Below are 26,634 nucleotides of genomic sequence, written 5' to 3'. Positions count from 1 at the left end.
TACTTAAATACTTGTACATGTGTGTTCATAGCAGCACTATTCACAATAGCTAAGAGGAGGAAATCATCCAAATGTCCTTGAATAATGCTCTGTGGTATATACGATGGAATATTATTCAGCCACAAGAAGAAATGAAGTAATGATTCATGCTACATCATAGATGAATCTTGAAAACATGCTAAATGAAAAAAGCCTGACACAAAGGGTCACACTGTATGATTCCATTTATATGACATATTCAGAATAGGTAGATTTCTAGAAATAGAAACCATATTGGTGGTTGCTGGGGCTGAGAGGAAGGAAGAATGGGGAGTAAGCGCTAAATGGGTATGGGTATTTCTTTTGGGATGATGAAAACCTTTTGGAACTAGATGTATTGGTTGCACAACAGTATGAATGTACTGGATGCTACTGAATTGTTCACTTTAAAATGGTTAATTTTATGAGATGTGAATTTTGCCTTAATTAAAAAAAACCCTATCTACAAACATTAAATCTTTACTTTTAATTTTTCTTGATTAAAGAAAACTAGCTTTTCGGCTGGGCGCGGTGGCTCACACCTGTAATCCCAGAACGTTGGGAAGCCAAGGCAGGTGGATCACGAGGTCAGGAGTTCGAGACCAGCCTGGCCAAGATGGTGAAACCCCGTCTCTTCCAAAAATACAAAAAAATTAGCGGTGCGTGGTGGCAGGCGCCTGTAATCCCAGCTACTTAGGAGGCTGAGGCGGAGAATCGCTTGAACCCGGGAGGCAGAGGTTGCAGTGAGCCAAGATTGCGCCATTGTACTCTAGCCTGGGTGACAGAGTAAGACTCCGTCTCAAAAAAAAAAAAAAAAAAAAAAACAAAGCAAAACAAACAAAAAACCTCAAAAAACTAGCTTTTCTGGAAATCAGATTAAAACTTGTCATAAAACACCTGTTGAATTAACTTAATTCTGTGATCCAGGCTTTTTGTCTGTCTCATAACCAGCCTTAGGTAGAAGCTGTGACTTGCCCACATTCTGAATACATCTAAGAAGATACTGTATCTGGAAATTTTAATTTTTTTTTAAACTCTGTGTTTAGGTCTTCACTGGGGAGCACTCAGGGACCAAGGGATATCCCTTGTCTCAATAATTCATGCTGGTGATTTCAAAACTTCTGGCCATGTCTTCTGAGGCTAAAAATATTGAAGATACTGCCTTCCCCAAAAGGACAGAGGAGAAGCATGCCAAAAGGAGGAAAGGAAGTTACCATATCAAAAAGATACCTGCACACATATGTGTATCGCAGCACAATTCACAATTGCAGATATGAAGTCAACCAAGGTGCCCATCAGCTTGTGGATAAAGGAAAGTGTGATGTATACAGGCCAAGCACAGTGGCTCATGCCTGTAATCCAGCACTTTGGGAGGCTGAGGCAGAAGGATTCCTTGAAGCCAGGAGTTTGAGACCAGCCTGGACAACAAAGTGAGACCCTGTCTCTATTTTTTTTAAGTGGTGTATATATACCATGGAATACTACTAAGCCATAAAAAGAACCAAATAATGTATTTTCAGCTATTTGGATGGAACTGGAGGCCATTATCCTAAGTGAAGTAACACAGGGACAAAAAACCAAATACCGCATGTTTTCACAAGTGGGAACTAAGCTATGGGTAAGCAAAGGTATACAGAGTGCTATAATGGACACTGGAGACTCAGAAATGGGGAGGATGGGCCGGGCGTGGTGGCTCACACCTGTAATCCTAACACTTCAGGAGGCTGAGGCAGGTGGTTCACTTGAGATCAGGAGTTCAAAACCAGCCTGGCCAACATGGTGAAATCCCGTCTCTACTAAAAATACAAAAAAAATTAGCTGGGCATGGTGGCGCGTGCCTGTAATCTCGGCTACTCGGGAGGTTGAGGCAGGAGAATCGCTTGAACCCGGGAGGTGGAGGTTGCAGTGAGCCAGGATCATGCCACAGCACTCCATCCTGGATGACAGAGCAAGACTCTGTCTCAAAAATAAATAAATAAATAAATAAATAAGAAAGGGGGAGGAGGGTGGAAGGGGGATGAGGGGTGAAAAACTACCTATTGGGTACAATGTACACTATTGGGGCGACTGGTGCACTAAAAGCCCAGAATTCACCACTCTTCATCCATGGAACCCATAACCATTCCTACCCCTAAAGCTAATGAAATAAAAAAAGTTTTTTAAAAATTAAGAGAATAGGAAAAATCAGCATAAGAGATGTGAAAATGTTACAAGTAGCTAGAGACTTCAGGTTTTGAAAACATACCAGAAATCTAGATTTTTCTTCATAAAAAGATATAAGGATACTCTAGTGGTATTTAAAAATGCCAAACAAGGCCGGGCGCGGTGGCTCACGCCTGTAATCTCAGCACTTTGGGAGGCCGAGGCGGGCAGATCGCAAGGTCAGGAGATCGAGACCATCCTGATTAAAACGGTGAAACCCCGTCTCTACTAAAAATACAAAAAATTAGCCGGGCGTGGTGGCGGGTGCCTGTAGTCCCAGCTACTCGGGTGGCTGAGGCAGGAGAATGGCGTGAACCTGGGAGGCAGAGCTTGCAGTGAGCTGAGATCGCACCACTGCACTCCAGCATGGGCGACACAGCGAGACTCCATCTCCAAACAAACAAACAAACAAACAAAAAAACCACACACACACACACACAAACCAAGGCCAAACAATGGATATAATATTTGGAACCTAGAAAAAGTTGTTATTGTTTGAGAAATAATCTTCTGGAGGAGTGAAAATGGTGGGCAAGTAATATAACTGATTTACTGAAACATTCTGTGATAAACACTCAGGATCTGACAGGTTGAGGAATGATCAAGGGCCCTGAAACCTGTCCTTAGATTTCTTCTATGTGATACCCATACCCTTAGAAGGTTGGCAAGTATAACACAGAGCTGAGGCCTTAACACACTTTGGTTCCATCAGGTCTTTGAAACTCTGTGACTAGCACTGAATGCAGAACACATTTTTATCTTCCTGGTTAATATATTAAAAATACACTGTTCATAGGAAATGCTGCCATATTGCTATGGCAATACATAGGGAGTGGCCACCATATGTACCAAACAGCTAGCAATTCCCTCCCCTGCTCCCCTGCTCGTCTTTGTATCTTCAAACAAGTCACCTTAAATATAAAGATTTAATGTGTGTATGTGGGCTTTTTTTCTTTTCTTATGAAATAATGATAGATTTATAGGAGGTTGCAAAGAAATGTCCAGGAAATTCTCATGTACCTTTTTCTCAGCCTCCTAAATATTAGCATCATACACAACTGTAAAATAATATCAAAACCAAGAAATTGACACTGGTCCAATCCATACAGTTTAATCAGATTTCACCAGTTACATATGCACTTGTGTGCGTGTGTGTGTGTAACTTTATACACTTTTACCACATCCATAGCCTTGCATAACCACCACCACAATCAAGAGACTATACTACCATCACCACAAGACTCCCTAGAGCTATCCCTCTACAGCCACATTCATCCTCTCCCCATATCTCTAACCTCTGACAATCCCTAATCTGCTCTTCATCTCTGTAATTATGTTATTTTTTTGGATGTTACATAAATAGAACTATGTCGTATGTACCCTTTTGGGACTGGCTTTTTTTTTTTTTTCACTCAGCATAATTTCCTTGAGGTTCTTCCAAGTTGTTGCCTGTGTGAAAGGTTTGTTCCATTTTATGGCTGGATCGTATTCCATGGTATGGATGTCCCATAGGTTCTTTAACATTCACCATTACAGGACATTTGGGTAGTTCCTAGTGTTGGGTTGTTATGAATGAAGGTGCTGGGAGTCAGTCTTCATTTTCTCTGGTACACCATGAGTGACACCACGAGTGCCCTTGCTGGATCATAGGATGAGTCCATGCTTAGTTTCAAAAGGAACAGCTGGGTGCTTCTCCAGAGTGGAAGCAGTCTTTTAAGAGAGAAAATACTCTTTCAGAAGTACTGACTTTACCGAAGATGTCTCCCACATTTCTCTAAATAAATCTTTTTTTTTTTTTTTTTTTTTTTTGAGACAGAGTTTTGCTCTTGTCGCTCAGCTGGAGTGCAATGGCGCGATCTCAGCTCACTGCAACCTCCGCTTCCCGGGTTCAAGCAATTCTCTTGCCTCAGCCTCCGGAGTAGCTAGGATTACAGGCGCCCGCCACCATGCCCAGCTAATTTTTGTATAAATAAATCAATTTTTAAAAGAAAAGGGAAATGCAATTATTTTCTTAAAATGTTGAGTTTGAATATACTGTATTTTAAATTTTATTTGGGACTCAGACATTTTATTTTTCTAATTTCTCTGTCATGATTCAGATGTTGTCAAAAAGCAGTTGATCCTGTGTAGTTTGTGATTTCACGGCATGCTAAACATAACAGAATGGTGGAGGTGGTTGTGAGTGATAATGGCTCAGAGATAAAAATAATTGTTTATAGGGTACTTTGGTTAAAAGAATCATGAAAACAATATTTTCAAAGATTTAGAAGACAACATAATTGTCTCTTTTTGCCCACTGAATTCTAAATGATTTGCTCATGTTCTCTCATGATTCAGTAGCACAACACCTTCATATAGTCGAATTGTGGCTGCTGCTAGCCTCAACACCCTCTTTTTCTTTTTTCTTTCTTTTTCTTTTCTTTTTTAAAATAGATACAGTGTCTTGCTATGTTGCCCAGGCTGGTCTCGAACTCCTGGGCTCAAGTGTTCCTCCTGCCTCAGCCTCTCAAATTGCTGGGATTATAAGTGTGAGCCACCACACCCACCTTCAACCCTGTCTCAAGACTAAAAAATAGGCCGGGCTCGGTGGCTCATGCCTGTAATCCCAGCACTTTGGGAGGCCGAGGTGGGCGGATCACGAGGTCAGGAGATCGAGACCATCCTGGCTAACACGGTGAAACTCCGTCTCTACTAAAAATACAAAAAATTATTAGCCTGGCGTAGTGGCGGGCGCCTGTAGTCCCAGCTACTCGAGAGGCTGAGGCAGGAGAATGGCGTGAACCCGGCAGGCGGAGCTTGCAGTGAGCCGAGATTGCGCCACTGCACTCCAGCCTGGGCAACAAAGCGAGACTCCATCTCAAAAAAAAAAAAAAAAAAAAAAAAAAAAAAGACTAAAAAATAATGAAGGCGGGAATGAAGGAAGTGGAATGTTTAATATAGCTCAGAAATATAGACATTAATGAGACAAGTAGAAGATAGGTTTGGGAAATAGAGTATTCAGCATAATTGAACCTGTTTCTGGTTCTCTTGTGTTTTTATTCTTTAAGTTTAAACTTTAAGTTCTGTTCAGCTTCTCACTTCCTTTGACCCTGTCTCCTTGTTACTTTTCCTCTGCCCTGGAAATCATAACTAACTGAAAAGTAAGCTTTTCCCTTCATTGGCTCATCACTGGCAAGCTATTTTAATGTAAATATCACCTTAAACTAAAAAATTTGATAATTTTGAAGGTCTCCATGCTTCTTTTCAAACCTTCATTCACTTTCTCTTATCTCTTCCACAGGGAAGGGTATCAATTTACTTCTAAGAATTCCCCAAAAGGAACAAATGGAAAATAGAATTTTTTCTGCTTCATTTGCAATGTCACAAGTATGGATCATTTTCATAAAATTCATCTCATACCCCTGGGATGAAAGAGTTGATGAGGTAATGTGCAGAGAACCTTCATTGGCAATTCTGAGATCAGATGTGTTTTCAATAATCAATTATTTATAGATTATTTTCAACTCTACTAATGTTTCTTATGCATCTGAGGAAGACAAAAATATTTGCTGTGTGGAAGCTGGAAGGAGGAAGCCTAGGATGTGGAGAACATGTATCAAGCCTGAAAATGGGCCTATTTTTGTTTTTTTACTATTTAACCAAAATTTGAACCAATCAGAAAATTACAGAAAAATTGAAAGTATAGTTTAAATAAACCTTTTCCCCTGAACTGTTTGAGAATAAGTTGCCAGCATGCTGGTCCATCACCCTGAAATAGTTTGTATTTCCTACAAAGACACTTATCTATAAAACCATAATACAATCATAAAAGTTAGGCAGTAAACACTGATACATTACTATCATCTAATTCACAGAGCCATTCAAGTTGACAGTTGTTTCAATAATGTCCTTTATAGCAAAAGGATTCAATCCAGGATTATGCACTGCTTTTAGCTGTCATGTTTCTTTTTTGTTTTGTTTGACACAGGGTCTCACTTTGTCACTGAGGCTGGAGTGCAGTGGGGTGATCTTGGCTCATGGCAGCCTCGACCTCCTGGGTTCAAGCAATCCTCCTGCCCCAGCCCCCCCCCAAGTAGCTGGGAATACAGGCATGCGCCACCACACCCTGCTACTTTTTGTTTATTTTTTAGAGATGGGGTTTTGCCATGTTGCCCAGGCTGGTCTCGAACTCCTGAGCTTAAGTGATCCGCCTGCTTCGGCCTCCCAAAGTGCTGGGATTGCAGGTGTGAGCCACCGCGCCCAGCCTCATGTCTCTTTTGTCTTCGATCTAGTACAGTTACTCAGTCTTTCCTCAGATCTCATCCCTTAGCACATTTGAAAGTTCCAAGCTAGCTATTCTGTAGGATGACCTGCCATTTTAGTTTGTCTGGTGTTTTATCATGATTAGATCCAGATTATGCATCTTTGGCAGGAACATCACAGAAGTGATACTATTGCGTCCTCTCATTGCATCCTATCATGTGAAGTAAGATTTTTTAAAGAAATAGATTTTGTTTTTTAGGTTCACAGCAAAATTGAGCGGAAGGTACAGAGTTCACATATATCCCCTGCCTTACACATGCATAGCCTTCCCCCGTTATCAACATCCCCCACCAGAGTGCTACATTTGTTACAACTGAGGCCCACATTGATGCATCATCACCTAAAGTCCACAGTTTATATTAGGGTCCAGTCTTGGTGTGGTACATTCTATGAGTTTGGACAAATGCATAATGACATGCACCCATAATTATAGTGTCATACCGAATAGTTTCACTGCCCTGAAAAAACCCTGTGCTCTGTCTGCTCATCCTTCCCTCTCCCCTAACCCCTAGTGCCCACCGATCTTTTTACTGTCTCCATAGTTTAGGCAAGATTTTCATTTGTCCCAGTATTGATGATGGGCTTTTCTTTTCTTTTTTTTTTTTTTTGAGATGGAGTTTCATTCTTGATGCCCAGGCTGGAGTGCAGTGGCGTGATCTCGGCTCACTGCAACCTCCGCCTCCTGGATTCAAGCAATTCTCCTGCCTCAGCCTCCCAAGTAGCTGGGATTACAGGCGTCTGCCAACATGCTCAGCTAATTTTTGTATTTTTAGTAGAGACAGGGTTTCACCATGTTGGCCAGGCCGGTCTCCAACTCCTGACCTCAGGTGATCCACCTGCCTTGGCCTCCCAAAGTGCTGGGATTACAGGCGTGAGCCACCACGCCCAGCTGATGGTGTGCAGTTTGATGACTTAATTAAGGTGATGTCTGCAAGGCTTCTCAACTGAAAGTTACTCTCTGACCTTTGAAAAAAGTAAATATTTGGGGGGAGCTACTTTAAAACGATGTAAACATCTTGTTCCTCATCAAACTTTCAATTTATGTATTTATTTTATTTATATTTATATGTGTTCCTATTTTATTCAAATGGTTATAGTTCATGGTTCTCATTTTTTAATTTAATTTTTTTAACTTATTTTAAGTTCAGGGGTACATGTGCAGGTTTGTGACATAGGTATACTTGTGTCATGGAGGTTTCTTGTACAGATTAATTAATCACTCAGGTATTAAGCCTAGTACCCATTAGTTATTTTTCCTGATCCTCTCCCTCCTCCCACCCTCCACCCTCCATTAGGCCCCAGTGTATGTTGTTCCCCTCTATGTGTCCATGAGTTCTCATCATTTAGCTCCTACTTATAAGTGAGAACATCCAGTATTTGGTTTTCTGTTCCTGTGTTAGTTTGCTAAGGATAATGGCCTCCAGCTCCATCCATGTCCCTGCAAAGGACATGGTCTCATTATTTTTTATGGCTGTATAGTATTCCATGGTGTGCATGTATTACATTTTCTTTATTCAGTCTATCATTGATGGGCATTTAGGGTGATTCCATGTCTTTGCTATTGTGAATAGTGCTGCGATGAACATACACGTGCATATGTCTTTATAATAGAATGATTTCTGTTCCTTCGAGTATATACCCAGTAATGGTATTGCTGGGTCAAATGGTATTTCTGTTTTTAGGTCTTTGAGGAATCACCACACCATCTTCCACAATGGCTGAACTAATTTACACTCCCACCAACAGTGCATAAGTGCTCCTTTTTCACTTGTGTGTAAAAGGAGCACTTCAGTGTATAAGTGCTCCTTTTTCCTTGCCAGCATCTGTTATTCTTTGACTTTGTAATAATAGTGTGGTGTGAGATGGTATCTCATTGTGGTTTTGATTTGCTTTTCTGTAATGATCAGTGATGCTGAGCTTTTTTTCATGGATTCTTGGTGCATGTATGTCTTCTTTTGAAAAGTGTCTGTTCTTGTCCTTTGCCCACTTTTTAATGGAGTTTTTTTTTCTTATAAATTTGTTTAAGTTCCATATAGATGCTGGATATTAGATCTTATTTATTTTTATGCTTAAATTGTCTCCTATTTGGCCAGTGGAAGCCCATCCAACTGGGCCACAATGTCTTCATCAGTCTTTGAGCACAACCTCGTTTTTTGGTTAGATGGTAAGATGTTCCCGGTTCACCTTGTATTTTCCATGCTCCAGCTCTGGAATCAGCCATTTCTCCAAGATATTTTATTCTTTGTTTGTTTGTTTTTGTTTGAGACAGGGTCTCATTCCATCACCCAGGCTGGAGTGCAGCAACGTGATCATGGCTCACTGCAGCCTCGACCTCCTGGGCTCAATCTTCCCACCTCAGCCTCCCAAGTAGCTGGGACTACAGGTGTGCACCACCAGCCCCGATAATTATTTATTTATTTTTTGTAGAGACAGGGACTAACTATATTGCCCAGGATGGTCTCAAACTCCTGGGCTCAAGTGATCCTCCCCACTTTGGCCTCCCAAAGTGAAGATCATTCTTTTTTTTTTTTTTTTTTTTTTTTGTAAAAAGTGGTATTTAGAAGCCAAGACCTGGACATGAGGTGTGTTTATTGCTATTCTCAGGCTGGCTCAGTTCAGAGTTCAGGAATATCTGTTGGTCTATATCTGTCTACCTAAGGAATATCTGTTGGTCTATATCTGTCTACTTATCTTTCTACACACACACACACACACACACGCACATATTTGCATATGTATTTATTAATCTATTATCTCTATCTTGAAAACCATGAGTTTACAACAATATGCCGAATTCCAATTCAACACCACGGGGGTCATCCTTGTTTTTTCCTCTGCTGTATTTGAAACTTCCTTCTCCAACAGTGAAAACCTTGTCTTTCATTTTCCTTAAGATAATTACTAGTTTGATCAATCTTCTATGGAAACAATCTCCAATTTCTGCTACCATACCCACTCCGGCCCAGATGCCCATGTTTTCCTGCTTGGCTCTCACTCTCCTTTCCGGGCTGTTCTCCATCGTGGATGGCCTCCTTGCAACGCTTGGGCTCTGAAAGCCCACATCATGCACAGGGGTGCTGTCCTCTCCCTCCCTGGGCCCTGGCTAACTAGCCACTGCAGGCTGTCCCCTGGACAGGCACCTTCCCCATCGTGCCCAGGCTCTAATCCCCCAGGTGCTGGGCTGTTCTCAGGTGTGGATATCTCCCTCATCCTACTCAGGCTCTGACAGTCCGGGCCAGGCTGCCGTGCTGTGTGGACGCTGTCCTTACTCTGATGGGGGTCTGAGACCCTGTGCCAGGTCACCCACCCTGTAGCCCACCCTCTTCACCCTGCTTGGACTCCAATACCCCACATTGGGTCACCATGAGTCCTCTCGACACCACTGTGGATGCCATCCTTCCTATACACTACCTAATGGCTTTAGGCCTGAATTATTAAGGAAGGGGCTGGGTATGGTGGCTCACGCCTATAATCGCAGCACTTTGGGAGGCTGAGGCAGGCAGATCACCTGAGGTCAGGAGTTGGAAACCAGCCTGGCCAACATGGTGAAACCGCATCTCTACTAAAAATACAAAAATTAGCCGGACTTGGTGGTGGGCACCTGTAATCCCAGCTACTCGGGAGGCTGAGACAGGAGAATCTCTTGAACCCGGCAGGTGGAGGTTGCAGTGAGCAGAGATCATGTCACTGACTCCAGCCTGGGTGACAGAGAAAGACTCAGTTAAAAAAAAAAAATTATTATTAAGGAAGGGAAATGATTTTTAAAAATAAACTTTAAATTATTTAAGTACTATCTATGTTTTGAGTAGATTTTTTTTCATGTCTTTGAGCTACCTTAGCTCTGAGAACATAGTGGCGATCACACACACACACACACACACACACACACACACACACACACGTGTTAGAATGAATTGAATCACTGTCCCTTTTTGGACCATATCATAATTCGGCCATGTCTGGTACTGCTGATAAACATATACGCCAGTTTGTTTGTTTTTTGAGATGGAGTTTTGCTCTTGTTGCCCAGGCGGGAGTGCAATGGTGTGATCTCGGCTCACTGCAACCTCTGCCCCCCCAGGTTCAAGCGATTCTCCTGCCTCAGCCTCCCAAGTAGCTGGGATTACAGGAGCGCACCAACACGTCCGGCTAATTTTTGTATTTTTAGTAGAGACAGGGTTTCACCACCTTGGCCAGGCTGGTCTCAAACTCCTGACTTCAGGTGATCCACCCGCCGCGGCCTCCCAAAGTGCTAGGATTACAGGCATGAGCCACCGCGCCCGGCCCACACCAGTTTTTAATTAGTGCTTCTCATCTACAAATTCAGTCTTCATTACCTGCTCAGTCAACGTGGACATGAGCCCTTTTCTCCTTCGCCAGCCTGCACAGTGCTAATTTTGTCGGTAGAGGGTGCTGGAGACATTGCAGAAGGAAGGGGAGAGGCAATCTGCTGCGGGTTCTGAGCGTCCCCGCCCACCACTGATTAGCTGGGCCATTTCTCAGGGTTGTGTTTGCAGCGAGAAATCTCCAGGACAAAGAGCAGGATAGCCTACCACTTACTATAAAAGCATGGATTTCCCAAGCTCCGTGGATTTCCACCTGGGATCCTGTCTTGTTCCTGTGGGAATTGAAGGGCACAGGGAAGTGACCCCAACACGATATTCCTACTGCTTTCTGTGCCTTCAGTAATAAAATCCTTTTCCTTCAACCCATGGATGTCTTCTGCCAGTATCCATGAAACCATAACAGGTCAGCTTATTAGCTCCAGTAGGGCAAAAGCAAATCTCAGATCCTGATAACCAGCCAATCCTTTCTGAGTCCAATCCTCTGTTATGGGACATGATTATTTATTTAAAATCTTCCCTGTTCAGATTACCCTGTGATTTCTGTCTCCCGATTGGACTCTGTCTGATACATCACAGCAGCAGACGCATCCTCCTTAGGTGGCTATTCATAGTCCTTGGAATTGTAAAGCATTTGGCTCCCTTCAATGACATGAAACTTCTAATAATGGGTTTATGACTTCCTGCTAATGGCTCATCCTCTCATTTCCATTTATGACTGCTCCACTCAGCATCCCTGCTCTCTGCTTTATTGACAGCAACAGCCCTCTGCACCCAAGTCATTATGCCATCCTTTCTAAAATGCCCTTCTTTTGTCCTTTCACAGAACATATTTAAAAAGAAAATAGAAAGGCACTTATGAAACCTCTCTGTGTGTGTATCCATTCAGGCACACAATAGGCAGAATTATATAGCCTGTTTCTACTCACTAAAAGTAAAAACTTAAAATGTAGCACAGATGTGGTGAGGATGTATCTTGGCATCAAGTATGTATCATCCTGTGTAATGTAGACAGCTTAAACTCACCTCCATGTAGCAATCTTGCAAAGATTTTTTAAAAGGCTCTAAGGTCATATAGATCTGGTTGGTTTTGAAATTTGGCTCTGACATTTACTAGCTAGTTTGCGTATCATTAACTGGGAATAGTCATATCTACTTCATACAGCTGTTGTAAAAATTAAATGAGTTAACATACATATGAAATGCTTACTTAGTACAGTGTCTGTCACATAATCAAGTTGACTCAACCTCCCTATGTTAAAATAATCAAATGAACAAGTCTAAAGCAATTTAATAAAATATGAATTTTTAACTCAATTTCACTTAGGTGCCTCCACAGCTAAGATAGTCCCTAATTGTTTTCAGACCCAGAGAAAACTTTCTCAGAGGCTCTTAGAGACTTTCTCAGGGTAGCCCTGACATGTGGAGCTCAGGCCCTCATTCCTCAGTCTTTCACCCCATGCTCTCTTCTTTCAATTACTTTCTTATCATTGGAAGCTTTACCTTGGCTTGCCATTTTCTTTGCTAGTATTTGCTACCATTTTCTTTGTAATTTTTTCCCTCATTCTCATCCTCTCGGAGGCCTCATATTCTAGGTGATGGAAGAATGATCCCCCATGCACAGGTTGGAAATGTTTTCTGTAAATGTCAAGAAAAAGATATAGTCGCTGTCACAGCTATTCAACTTTGTTGTCATAACACAAAAGCTGCTACAGACATCAACAAATGAGCATGTCTGTGTTCCAATAAAACTTTATTTATAAAAACAAATAGACAGAGTTGACCTGTGGGCTGTAGTTTGCTGACTATAGAGCTATAGTTTCTAGGTCTTTTGACCTAGAGTGCTGAGGTATAATCTTATATTGGGCATTTTTCTCTATCTTTGTCCTTCAGAAAGGTGCTCATTTAAATATATATTTGTTTGGGAACTTTGCCTTACTACAGATAAAAAAATTTTTTTTTAATTAAAAACTTTTTTTTTTTTAGGAAATGGGGTCTTGCTATGTTGTCCAGGCTAGTTTTGAACTCCTGGCCTCAAGCGATCCTCCTGCCTCAGCCTCCCAAAGCACTTGGGTTACATGTGTGAGTCATACAGATGAAACCCTTAATTTTAAGTATATTCCTTATGCCAATAATACTTGTCACATTTTTATCATGAACTTTAATTGAATAGTTCTACCTGGCTCCCTGGGAGTCTATACTCACAGGTTATTATATGAATGTAGATAATTCAGTGCAAAAAAATCTTTAGCTCAAATCTTAAAGCACAATGTAATTAGTTGAAAAAATGACAATGTGCTAAATAGCATTAACTATGCAGTATCAGCAAACAACCAAGAATCATAAATTAGCATAATTTTTAACACTTTGATATAATCTAAAACATCTGCTGGATAAGCCAAAGAAAAATTGACCTGAATAATTTTTATTACTAACAAGAGAGAATAATTTTAAAATTATGACTATTAAAATATATAATATTAAGTTATTATTTTATTATGGTCAGACGACTTGTCACCAGTGTGCAGATGTGGATGTACTGTGGTTTTGATTCCTGCGACTAGACTATCATTTAACATTTTTAGGTATTACAATACTTTCTGAAATGCTCATTATTTAACAGATTATAGTAATGGCAGTCAATCTAGTGAGCAATATGAAAGACTAGATAGAATTAGAGAAGAAAGTCTTTCACCATATTTTGAGTAATTATAGAATTGCTTAGTGTAATGAAATGAACACATTTTAGCATTGTTGAAGGGAATATGAATGAGAAATGTACTAAAATTGTGTAGCTAGGGCGTTTCCCTTGTGCTATTTTCTGTGGGCATTTATTTTTCTGCTTAAATACCTTTCAGAAAGATAGTCTTCCTTGACTGGTAGACAATGACAATGAAAATATCAAGGCCTAGAGTTTTCTTTTCCTTTCTTTTTTTTTTTTTTTTTTGAGATGAGGTCTCACTCTGTCGCCCAGGCTGGAGTGCAGTGGGGTGATCTCGGCTTACTGCAACCTCTGCTCCTGGGCTCAAGCGAACCTCCCAACTCAGCCTCCTAAGTAGCTGGGACTACAGGTGCGCACCATGGCACCTGGCCACTTTTTTTATTTTTAGTGGAGACAGGGTTTTGCCATTTTGCCCAGACTGGTCTTGAACTTGTGAGCTCAAGTGATTCACCCGCCTCAGCTTTCTAAAGTGCTGGGATTACAAGAGTGAGCCAACATGCCCAGTTTAGAGTTTTCTTTGTGGGAAGATTTTCTTTAAATAAATAGGATTATTCAGATTCCTTTTTCAAGTAATGTGAATCTGGGCTGCAGCTTTCCGGGGAGACTGGTTTGTGGTCACCTCTTCCTGGACATTCCAATGCATTTCCTTTCCTTTTTTGTAGTCTCCTGATAATGGGGAGTGAGGTAGGTGTTCTTCCGGTTTGTCCATACCTTCGAAGCTGTAGTACTTAGAGGTCCCAGCTATGTAGAAGTAGGATCTTCCCACCTTGGACAGATCCTAGGTTTTGAGTTCTCTATCCCATCCCCTGGGATGTCAACAGAACCGAAGGGGAATTTTTGAGAGTTTGGCAAATGCCCTTGGGGCAAAAGAGCTTCAGTTCACTACTTATTTTTCCAAGTCTTCTCTCCTTTCACTTGGATTTCTTTTTTCTTTTTTTTTTTTTTTGAGACAAGGTCTCACTCTATCACCCAGGCTGCACTGCAGTGGTGTGATCTTGGCTCACTGGAGCCTCAACTTCCCAGGCTCAAGCAATCTTCTCACCTCAGCCTCCTAAGTAGCTGGGACTACAAGCATGCACCACCACACCCGGCTAATTTTTGTATTTTTTGTAGAGACAGATCTCACTATGTTGCCCCAGGCTGGTCTCAAACTCCTGGGCTCAAGCAATCCTGCCTGGGCCTCCCAAAGTGCTAGGATTACAGGCATGAACCACTGCACCTGGTTGGCTTTCACTTAGATTTTTGTCCTCTTAATCCTGAAAATTTTGTCTGTGCTTTAATGCTTTAAAGATAACATATTTTATGTTTCATTCTGAATTTGTGGTGGTTTTAAGCAGGATGATTCTTCTGAATAATCTACTCTAACATGGTACCCAGAAACCCATGTCTGCTGAGTTGTTCATGGCTTTAAAAGCTCTGATCCATTTTAGACTCTCACAAATATCTCTTTAAGTAACTTTGATTAAAATATTCCATTTCTTTTACAAAAATATGATTGTCAGCCTCACTGATTTGGTATAATTTGGGAAAGCTCAACTAAATTAGTAGAAACCTCCACATGGTATGATGTTTTAAAATAAATTAAATTGTATATCTTGCACTGGCTTGATACAACTAGTAAAGTACCTAGTAGTTGTCTTCAGGGAACTTTAGCAGATAAAAAGGATTTGTAATGTCAGGCTGGGCACAGTGGCTCACACCTGTAATCCTAGCACTTTGGGAGGCCGAGGCAGGCAGATCTCTTGAGTCCAGGAGTTCTTGACCAGCCTGGCCAACATGGTGATACCCCATCTCTACAAAAAAAAAATACAAAAATTTGCCAGGCATGGTAGTGCATGCCTGTAGTCCCAGGTACTTGGGAGGCTGAGGCAGGAGGATTGCTTGAGCCTATGATGTGGAGGTTGCCGTGAGCCGAGATCACGCCATTAAGCTGCAGCCTGGGAGACAGAGTGAGACCTTGTCTCAAAAGAAAAAAAAAAGAATTATTTGTAATCTCATAATTATGTAAATAACTGGCTCTTGTAAACGTGCTTGAAGGTGCTTGAAAAGTTTGCTCATGGAATAACACAAAGGGCCCGGATTTGAAGAAGTTAGTGAGTCAGGGACGCAGTGTGAGAGGAGCCTACGGCACCATTGTGTGGAATGGGGCCTGGTCATCCTCCTAAAGGTGGCTGCACATTAGAATCACCTGGATTCTGGGCTGGGATTGGCATCCCAAGATGTCACACCTGGAGTGAAGTGCAGGCATCTATGTATTTTAAAATTCTTCGAGTTGTTGGGAACAAGCCCCCCAAAATCTGGCCATAAACTGACCCCAAAACTGGCCATAAATAAAATCTCTGCAGCACTGTGACATGTTCATGATGGCCATAACGCCCACACTGGAAGGTTGTGGGTTTACGGGAATGAGGGTAAGGAACACCTGGCCCACCTAGGGCAGAAAACCGCTTAAAGGCATTCTTAAGCCACAAACAATAGCATGAGTGATCTGTGCCTTAAGAACATGCTCCTGCTGCAGTTAACTAGCCCAACCTATTCCTTTAATTCGGCCCATCCCTTCGTTTCCCATAAGGGATACTTTGTTAATTTAATACCTACAGAAACAGTGCTAATGACTGGCTTGCTGTTAATAAATACACGGGTAAATCTCTGTTTGGGGCTCTCTGCTCTGAAAGCTGTGAGACCCCTGATTTCCCACTTCACACCTCTATATTTCTGCGTATATGTCTTTAATTCCTCTAGCGCCGCTGGATTAGGGTCTCCCCAACCGAGCTAGTCTCAGCACAGGTAATCCTACCATGACACTGTAGTTGAGAATCACTGGATTGTAGTTCAAGCAATGGGGTAACAACTCCTGTGGCATTCCAGGTTCTGGCTGGGATTCATATTCAAAGATGTTATAGTTGCTGGGTGGGTTCCCAAGAGACAGTCATGTGATATTCAATCTACCTTAGTGAATACTGGAGCTGGAAGGGATCTGACCAATCATCTGGTACAATCTTTGCAATGACTGTTTCTCATTGTGAAGGATTTATGTAATGCAAATAAATTATAAAATTTCTCCACAACCCAAATATTGAGTAAAATACAATAACATTTGAAAATCTGTTATAAAGGACATAAAGATGGAACAATAGACACTGGAGACTCCTAGAGAGGGAAGGGAGGTAGGGGCTGTGGGCTGAAAAACTATCTGTTGGGTGCTGTGCTCACCACCTAAGTGACAGGATCATCCATACCCCAAACCTCAGCATCACACAATATACCCATGTAACAAACCTACACTTGTATCCCCCTAACTCTGAAATAAAAGTTGAGGCCAGGCACAGTGACTCATGCCTGTAATCCCAGCACTTTGGGAGGCCAAGGTGGGCGGATCACGAGGTCAGGAGTCTGAGACCAGCCTGACCAACATGGTGAAACCCTGTCTCTACTGAAAATACAAAAAAATCAGCCAGATGTAGTGGCACATGTCTGTAATCCCAGCTACTCAGGAGGCTGAGGCAGGAGAATCACTTGAACCCAGGAGGCGGAGGTTGCAGTGAGCCGAGATTGTGCCACTGCACTCCAGCCTGGGCAACAGAGCGAGACTCCGTCTCAAAAAAAAAAAAAAAGTTGTAATTGTTTTTTGTTTTTTTTTTTAAGAAAATATGTTGTAATATTGCCGGGAGAAGAGAAAATAGACCGCTTAGTTAATGTATTTCAGCTGGAAGCAGTCCGTATGGCTACTTAAACAAGGTTGGGAGGGAGGAGCAGGTGGACTGAGTGTATGGGGGCCCGCTTGCTGATTGCATCTTTGGCAATTTTATGACCAGCTGCTGTGTCTCCATATATTTTATTTTATTTTTTATTTTTTGAGGCAAGGTCTCACTCTGTCACCCAGGCTGATCGTAGCTCACTGCAGCCTTGACCTCCCAGGCTCAGGCAATCCTCCTGTCTCTGCCTCCCGAGTAGCTGGGACCAGAGGTGCACACCATCACGCCTGGCTAATTTTTAAAAAACATATTTGTAGAGACGAGGTCTCCCTGTGTTCCCAGGCTGGTCTCGAACTCCTGGCCTCAAGTGATCCTCCTGCCTTGGCCTCCCAAAGTGCTGGGATTACAGGTGTGAGCCACTGCGTCTAGCATCCATAATATTAGTCATGTATAGACAGAAGGCATGATTGGCATTTTAAAAATTAGTTTTGTTATTATTTTATTTATTCTGCTGGCAGTCTTTATCCCAGCACTGAATGGCTGGCATTTTTAATTTGAAACAATGAATTACAAACTTTAACGATAGAATTAATTTTAAAAACAATAAATTGGCAGATAGTTCCCTCCATCCTTCTGCACATGTTCCACACCGCAGCCAGCCTGGGCCACTCACTACTTTCTGAAGGTATCCCGGCTTTCTCTCTTCCATGCCCAGGCTTTCCACCCCTCTCCTAGTCCACCCCCACCAACATGTGAACAAGGAAGCTGCAAGGATTTTTCTGTTCTGTGTTTCAGAATCTGTGATATATAAACTCACACTCCAATACCTCGGAGATGGTTTACCTCAAAAGATCAAATCTACTTCATATTTATATTCAATGAATAATTAGTGGAAGCTAATTATGTGAAGATATAACAATAGATAAAATGCTAAGTGCTGCAGGGAATACAAAAATATACTGCCATATGTGGCCTTAAGGAACTACCATTCTCTCCCCTCCTTTATTTTATCACCTATTACTGTATAGGATCTCAGTCTCCCTACTGTTTTGCTCAATGCCTTATTGATCAGAAAGTTTCTGAGGTCAAGGAATTCTCTATTGGATTAACTCACTCTGCCAGTCCGTCTCTGCTGCTTTGCTACTGAGTTTCTGATACAGAATCAGACAATAGGTAGGTCAGCTTTTGCCAAACTTATTACCCAACATTTTTCTTCTCTGAAGTTCTCACACAGCACAGCTATTCTTGTCACTGCAGAGATGGCTCTGAATGACAGCTTCTCCCTAACCTCATCACTCCAGCTACCACTAAGCAGGGACCTCTTTCCTTCCACAAAATTTGCACCAGGTCGGTGTGGTGACCCAGGCCTACAATCCCAGCACTTTGGGAAGAGGAGGCTGGAAGATTGCTTGAGTCCAGGAGTCTGAAACCAGCCTGGGCAACAACGTGAGATCCTGTCTCTACAAAAAATAAAAACAGAAAAAAAAAAAAAATTAGCCAAACATGGTGGTGCATGCCTGTAGTCCCAGCTACTGAGAGGCTGAGGCTGAGGCTGAGGTGGCTGCTTAAGCCCAGGAAGTTGTGGACGTAGTGAGCTATGATCAGGCCATTACACTCCAGCCCGGGCGACAGAGCAAGACCCTGTCTCAAAACAAAATCAACCAATCAAACAAACAAAAAACCCCCAAATTTACTCTACGTACTTTTTGTTTTTCCTTTTCTTCCCCCGAAGGTGAACGCCTCCCTGAAAATCAGTACTCATTTAAGTTGTATTATTTGTAACTTTTTTTTTTTTGACACAAGGTCACCTGTCACCAAGGCTGGAGTGCAGTGGTGCAATGTCAGCTCACTGCAACCTCCGTCTCCTGGGCTGAAGTGATCCTCCCACTTCAGCCTCCCAAGTGGCTGGGACTATTCCTGGCTAATTTTAGTATTTTTAGTACAGACAGGGGGTCTCAAGATGTTGCCCAGGCTGGTCTCGAACTCCTGAGCTCAAGCAATCCCCCAGCCTCAGCCTCCCAAAGTGCTGGGATTGCAGGTGTGAGTTCTTCATAGCAGTGTGAAAATGGAGTAATAACAAGGTATTTATGGACCTTAAAGCAGGAGCGTAAGGGTAATTTTGACCACATTCGTTACACAGGTCATGGTAAATGATTACATTTGTAGACATTTTGGTGCCTTGACGTCAGCAAGGGTTGCCCAGTAACTTCTGACACACATTCATTCCGGAGATGTATAAAAATTCTAGTTACTTACATTAAATACATTTTTGGTAAAGAAGCCTAGTACAAGATGCCGGCTTTAGATAATAGGGCAGTCTAATGACTTCTGAATTCCTCAGATAAGGAGTTTTGCCTCCAGATGGTCTGCTTGATGGCCACCAGGTGATCTTTGCTGTCCTCAAAAGTATGTGAAAATACCTGAATTAAATATAATTGTTTATTATCCACAAAGAAATATGGTCAAATGGAACCAGCTTGAACCTGGGCAAAGATCCAGGGCACTAGATTTGCTTCCCGAGCTTCCCTGGATTTGCTTTCTAGATTATACCTCGTTAGCCCAAATAATTACCCAGGACTAGGGGGAAATGAGGGTGGCAGTGAAGTCAAGCGATGATGCCAATACCCACATCAGTCAATACGGCATTTCTTCAAGAGGCTCGCAAGTTGTTCAGCCCCAAGAGAAGATACAAAAAAACACGGTACTCTCCTACACCTTAGGAATGAGGACAGAGGCTGTGATGGAAGAGGTGGTGCGTTCATATAAGTTCTTTAAGACTCAGAATGATGAAAATGCCATAAGTAGCCTGTAATTTTTCATGGCATTTGATTTTTTTTACTCCAGTTAAAAAATAAAAAATATTACATGAGTATTATCTAGTCACAGTAAAATTAAATATCATTTTATTGAATATTTGTTTTTGTGTAAGAGTTATCAATAATTTCAAATATTACAGAGTTCATGAAAAGATGTCTATTTCAACTTTTAGAAAACATTTGTGGAATGCCTGCCATGTACCAGACGGCAGGGAAGTTCCCCGTTAACTCTCCCCTCATGGTTCTCGTTGTTTCTCACTCCCTTCTTAGGTTGAAATTAAGATTTAAGAGCCTTTCTGTTAGATTTTTAGAAATTCATTTATTTGCAAATTACAGTGAAAAATTTCTCTTCCAGATGCATATAAATCCAAAGTTTTTATCCTAGTGAAGCGTACAGAATGCTATTGTTATGACATTTAAGTATCATAACATAATGTAGCTAATAAAGCTTTTTAAAAATTATGGTAAAGTGTATGTGAAATTTACCGTTAGTGACATTGAGTACCTTCACCATGTTGTGCAATCATCCCCAATAAGTAGTTCCAGAACATTTTCATCACCCTAGAAAGAAACTCCTTTTTAGCAATCTCTCCCCACTCCTTTCTCTCAGCTTCTTACAACCATTTATCTGCTTTCTGTCTCCATGGATTTGCCTATGTTGGATATTCCATATAAATGCACTCACGCAATACGTTGCCTTTTGTGTCTGCCTTCTTTCACTTGGCAAAACTGCGCTCAAGGCTCATCCATGTTTTAGCATGCATCAGTCCCTCATTTCTCTTTATGGCTGAATATTCTATTGTGCCGTGTGGAGATACCACAATTTGTTTATTCATTCATCAGCTGATGGCCATTTGGGTTGTTTCCTCTTTTTTGGCTACTGTGACTAGTGCTGCGATGAATATTTGCGTGAAAGTTTTTGCTTGAACACCTGTTTTCAGTTCTTTTCAGTATATGCCCAGGAGTGGACTTGCTGGGTCATATGGTAATTCTTTTTTTTAACTTATTGAGGAACTGCCAAACTGTTTTCCACAGTGGCTACACCATTTAACATTCCCACCAACAATGAATGAAGGTTTTCAATTTCTCCACATCCTCTCTAACATTTATTTTCTCTATTATTCATTTTTTTTCCTGTAGGTTTAGATCCTAGGTCTGTTTCGTCATTCTAATAGGTGTGAAGTGGTACCTTCTTGTGGCGCTGATTTGCATAATGACTGATGAGGTTGAGTGCTTTCCATGTGTTTGTCGGCCATTTGTATATCTTCATTAGAGAAATGTCTATTTAAGTCCTTTGCCCATTTTAAAATTGGTTTGTCTTTTTGTGGTCGAGCATCGGAGTTCCTTATATATTCTAGGTATTAGTTCCTTACCAGATATGTAAGATTTACAAATATTTTCTCCCATTCTGTGGGTTGTCTTTTCACTTTCTTCATAGTGTCCCTTGATATGTAGAAGCTTTTAATTTTGATGAAGTCCATTTTTTTTTTTTTTTTGCTGTTGTTGCTTGTGCTTTTGGTGCCATATCTAAGAAACCATTGCCAAATCCAAGGTCATGAAGATTTATTCCTATATTTTCTTCTCAAAGTTTTATGGTCTTAGCTCTTACATTTAGGTCTTTGATCTATTTTGAATTAATTTTTATATATGGTATGAAGTACGGGTACAAATTCATTCTTTTGCATGTGAATATTCACTTGTCTTAGCACTATTAGTTGAAGACACTGTTCTTTCTTCATTGAGTGGTCCTGGAACCCTTGTCAAAAATCAATTGACCATAGTGTATTGATGTAATTTGTTTCTGGACTTTCCATTCTACTCTATTGCTTTATATATTTTTATACCAGCACAACACTGTTTTGATTGAAGTAGCTTTGCAGTAAATTTTGAAATTGGAAAATGCAAGTCCTTCAACTTTATTCTTGTTCAAGATTGTTTTGAACAGACTTGAGTACCTTCAGTAACTTGCAATCCCATATAAATTCTAGGGTCAGCATTTCGGTTTCTGTAAAAGGGTCACTGGAATTTTAATGGGGATTGTATTAAATCTATAGACTAATTTTGGGAGTAATGCCATCTTAACAATGTTAAGTCTTCCAACCTGCCAGCACAGGATATCTTCCATTTATTTAGGTCTTCTTTAATTTCTTTCAGCAACGTTTTGTACTTTTCAGTGTCCAAGTCTTGCACTTTCTTGGTCAAATTTATTTCTAAGTATTTTATTCTTTTTCATGTTATTGTAAATGAAATTGTTTTAATTTCTCCTCAGGTTTTTCTTAGACTTTTGTGTGTTGATCTTGCAACCTGCAACATTGCTGAATTTTTAAAATCAGCCGGAATCATTTTGTGGATTCTTTAGGATTTTTAATATACAGGACCAAGTTTTCTGCAAATGTAGTTTCACTTCTTCCTATTTGGGATTCATTTTATTTCTTTTTCTTGCCTAATTGCTCTGGCTAGACCTTCTAGTATAATGTTGAATAGCAGTGGGGAAATCAGGAATTTTCATGATATTAGGGGAAAAATTTTCAATGTTTTGCTATTATGTTGTTAGCTGTGGGTTTTTATGGATGTCTTTATCAGGTTAAGAAAGTTCCCTTTTCTTCCTAGTTTGCAGAGTGTTTTTACCATGAAAGGGTGTTGGATTTTGTCAAATGCTTTTTCTTATCAATTGAGGTGATCATGCTGTTTTTTCCCCTTCATTCTATTAATATGGTATATTATTACATCGATTGACATTTGTATGTAGAACCATCCCTGCATTTCTTTGATAAATCTCACTTGGTCATGCTGTGTGATCATTTTAATAAGCTGCTGGATTTGGCCTGCTAGTATTTTGAAGTTTTTTTGCATCTATATTCATAAGGGATATTGGTCTGTAGCTTCCCTGTGAGGTCTTTGTCTGGCTTTGGTGTTAAGGTAATGTCCGCCTTATAGAATGTCACAGGGTGCTCCTTTCTCTTCCATTTTTTGGGAGAGTTCGAGAAGGATTAGTGTTAATTCTTCTTTATATGTTTGGCATAGTTTGCCAGTAAACTCATTTAGTCCTGGACTTTCTTTGTTGGGAGATTTTTGATTACTGGTTCAATCTCTTTACTTGTTACAGGTCTGTTTGGATTTTTTATTTCCTTTTGAGCCAGTTTTGTCAATTGGTGTGTTTTTTCATCTAAGTCATCTAAATTGTTGGCAACAATGCTTCTATGAATAAATTTGTTTATAGTTAAGTTGCCTAAAATACCATGCAATTAATCTAATATGTATAAAACTTGAAATCTATTATATTGCATCTACTTTTCTAAATCAAAACATGTAAAATTCCATAAGAGATTTAAACAAAAGTCTTCCCTAAATACTAAGGAACCAAAATTTTCTGATTGGGTGTTACTGGTAAATTTTATTACTATAGAGCATAAACCCTCTTTTTTAATTAAAATAATTCCTCACATAAAATGAAATCTTTTATTTTTTATTTATTTATTTTTTTTAGATGGAGTCTCGCTCTGTCACCCAGGCTGGAGTGCAGTGGTGCGATCTCAGCACACTGCAAGCTCCTCCTCCTGGGTTCATGCCATTCTCCCACCTCAGCCTCCCGAGTAGCTGGGCCTACAGGCACCCGCACCACGCCTGGCTAATTTTTTTTTATTTTTTATTTTTAGTAGAGACGGGGTTTCACTGTGTTAGCCAGGATGGTCTCCATCTCCTGACCTCGTGATCCGCCCACCTCAGCCTCCCAAAGTGCTGGGAATTATAGGCGTGAGCCACTGTGCCCGGCCGAAATCTTTCTTTTTCTACCTAGTGGCAGGAATAGTAAGAGTGAAGACTGCTGAGTGAGAAGGTCTTTGTATGAATCCCTGCTCTGCCACTTACTTGCAATATATAACCTTGGGGCTAACTTCTCTGTACCCCAATTTCCTTAGCTATAAAAAGGGAATAGAACTACCTCATAAGGTTGTTATAAGGATTAAGTGCATTGATGCATACAAAAACTTTGATTCCTAGTTCACAATAAACAATATTAGCAAATATTATTTTCCATAAGGTGGTTATTAACTGGGGTTAAAATAAAAAGCATCTTAGACATCTCAATGACTTATAGGATTTATCACAAAATGTTACTGCTCAGTGCATTTTTGCAAACAATAACAATTCACTGAGAGTAATAACATTCACATATGTAATTAGAGTTTAAAAATGTAAAAAACTTAGGGTAACAAACACTTTAAACTTATTTTTTAGACATTCAATAAGCCCATTCTCCCACAAACTGTTTGATTACAAAGAAGCACAATGGGTTAACTGTGGCAAAACATAAGAAATAAGGCAGGGGAGGCAGATACAGACTTGAGAACATAAGGATATCCAAACAATTTTGTCAATATTAAAAGACAAAATCAAAACATCTTTTATAATATAAAACAAATCCATATAATTAAATACTAATTAGGTGAAAGAACATTATAGGGTATATAACATTTATTTTCTCTACATAAATTTGCATATCTTAAATTTAATGCAAAACATCATGTTTCAACTTCAACTTAACATCATAACATGTAGTTCTTGGTGAGTCTAGATGTAATGGAATGAATATTTAAATAGACTTCAAAGATCCTATCAAGTTTTTATTTGGTTATTGTTGCTTTAAGTCCCTAATGCTTTTCTTTATTTATTGGACTAAGCCAATTTTAGAAACAAAATCCACAACCAACACACATATAATGCAGATGTTTCTGAAAAAACTAAATAGTGTTATCTTTAGTATATCATTAAAATAGTGGTTGTGGTTAAACAAACAAGCAAACAAATTACTGCAACTCATTTATGATAAGCTTACAAAAAGTAACATTTTAAAGTTTCATCTGGTGTGTTTGCACTGTAGGAAAATAAATCTGGATGTGAGTAAGATGTGCTTGACTGAATAAATGAAACCCCCAGTTAGCACTGGGTTATGTTCCAGAGCAGTGCATTCGTCCTCACTTATTACATCGGGAATGTGTGTCCACAATCCACCAGCTGCAGGTTTTAATTTACTAAGAAATGAAAGGAATTAATCCTGGTCCATCCACTGCTTCCTCCCTTGTTTTACTATCTTCACTTTGACATCAGGCACTTTGTGCCCAGGATTGTGACAATGCACATTTACTAAAAATGTATCCATTGATAGAATAATTATACTAAATTAATAAAGGAAGACGGTGTCTTCATGTAGAAAACAGGGCATTAAATTATAATTTTACAGTCACAACACAAGTTCCAGCTCTTCCTAGGCACAGTGGAGCAACCTAAAAAAGAAAAAGAGATACGTATTGGATCTGTAGGTTAAAATGTCAACACTGCTATGCCAGTTGGTGAAATATTGAAACAGCCTGTACTTGTTGGCAAAGGGTTGTTGCCCTGGCCCCTGCTGTATCAGCGCTGTTTCTGGCCTGGTCCCCTTCCCAAGAGCCACCTTCCATGGCAAAGTTTCATAGACTAAGTTGTTTTGGGTACATCATGATTGTGTAGCATTCATTCTTCTTTAAAGGTGATTTTTAAAACAGCTCAAGAATTAATCTACATGAAACACTCTATTTTAGCCAAAATGATACACAGTATGGATATGAAGAAATGCTGAACACTTACAGTAACTCTGTGACCAATATGGAGGAAAGATCAAGTGTTATCTAGAGAGGTCCTCTAACAGCCATGCTATCTCAGAGGTAGCACACAAAATACTCTGAATGCCTGGGGATCTGCTTATTCTAGAAGAACTCATAACCTCACATTTTTTGACTACCTTCTACGTGCATGGCTGAAAAGTCTAAACCCATTCTACTACTTTTTAGCAGACTAAATAAATAATAAATGCTACCCATCCAACTCCCCTGGGAGTGGAAACAAACTCAGTGAATGAGCTCTATTACAGTGAGACAGAAGTCAGGGGAGGGTTGCTAGGGGAAGGAATGCAATCTAAATTTATGGATAAAGAACAATTCTTAAATCTTTCACCTCTTTTTTAAACAATAGGAACTCTAGACACTGGGTAATTCATAGTGGAAATAAAAGTGTGGACAAAAATAGTTCTGAAGAATTACTCCGAACACAGTAAGAATCTATGCATTTGACCCAGGAGAGTTAAAATGTTAACATGGATTGAGGGGGTGAGTAATGCAAAGTACTAAGAAAGTTTGCTTTGTACTTGTATATGTTAGGGTATGTACTAAAGTATTTTTGTCAAATGCCAAAATGACTTCCTAATCAGTTTGACCCGCTAGACCAATGAGTAGATTTTAAGAACAGGTCAGACTTCAGTTATAAGAGAATTCTCAGTAGTTCTCCATCTGAATCAGTTGTTTTGATCACTGTAAGTCTCTTGGAACAATCAAATAACCTATTTTAAAACCATACTTATTGATAGCATTATTGAACTGACCTCAAAAATCATTTATATCAAAATGTCAGTTTATAATTAGTAGCTCTTCTCAAATCATCCAAGACATTTAGTCTCTACACTGTGAATAGTTGACACTGTCATGACAACTAGCTAGAAAGTGTAG

General features: G+C 40.2%; 1 protein-coding gene and 1 long non-coding RNA gene across 11 annotated transcripts in view; one reads left to right on the top strand and one right to left on the bottom strand.

The window, feature by feature from the left end:
- The window catches only part of LOC129397581 (uncharacterized), a 119,903-nt gene that overhangs the window by 38,158 nt on the left and 55,111 nt on the right, over positions 1-26,634 (top strand). For 3 of the 6 annotated variants that reach the window (XR_008625127.2, XR_008625120.2, XR_008625126.2), the window contains exon 3: positions 5,501-5,643. The exons of 2 other annotated variants lie outside the window; for them this stretch is intronic. This is a non-coding gene — a long non-coding RNA (uncharacterized LOC129397581). Of the gene's footprint in view, positions 1-1,064; positions 1,449-5,500; positions 5,644-26,634 lie in introns of all 6 variants that reach the window. One more of the 6 variants, XR_008625122.2, reaches the window with a different exon arrangement.
- KLHL5 (kelch like family member 5) overlaps positions 20,398-26,634 on the bottom strand; it is an 80,494-nt gene continuing 74,257 nt past the window's right edge. For all 5 annotated transcript variants that reach the window (XM_063603520.1, XM_034958455.4, XM_034958458.4 and 2 more), the window contains one exon: positions 20,398-25,380. In XM_063603520.1, coding sequence (XP_063459590.1) covers positions 25,324-25,380 — 57 coding nt within the window. In that variant the 3' untranslated portion in view covers positions 20,398-25,323. The remainder of the gene's footprint in view (positions 25,381-26,634) is intronic.

This window comes from Pan paniscus, chromosome 3, assembly GCF_029289425.2.
Source record: "Pan paniscus chromosome 3, NHGRI_mPanPan1-v2.0_pri, whole genome shotgun sequence".
In the NCBI taxonomy this organism is placed as follows: Eukaryota; Metazoa; Chordata; class Mammalia; order Primates; family Hominidae; genus Pan; species Pan paniscus.
Note: the sequence above shows the minus strand (reverse complement) of the source record. Positions and strands in the feature narration are given on the sequence as shown.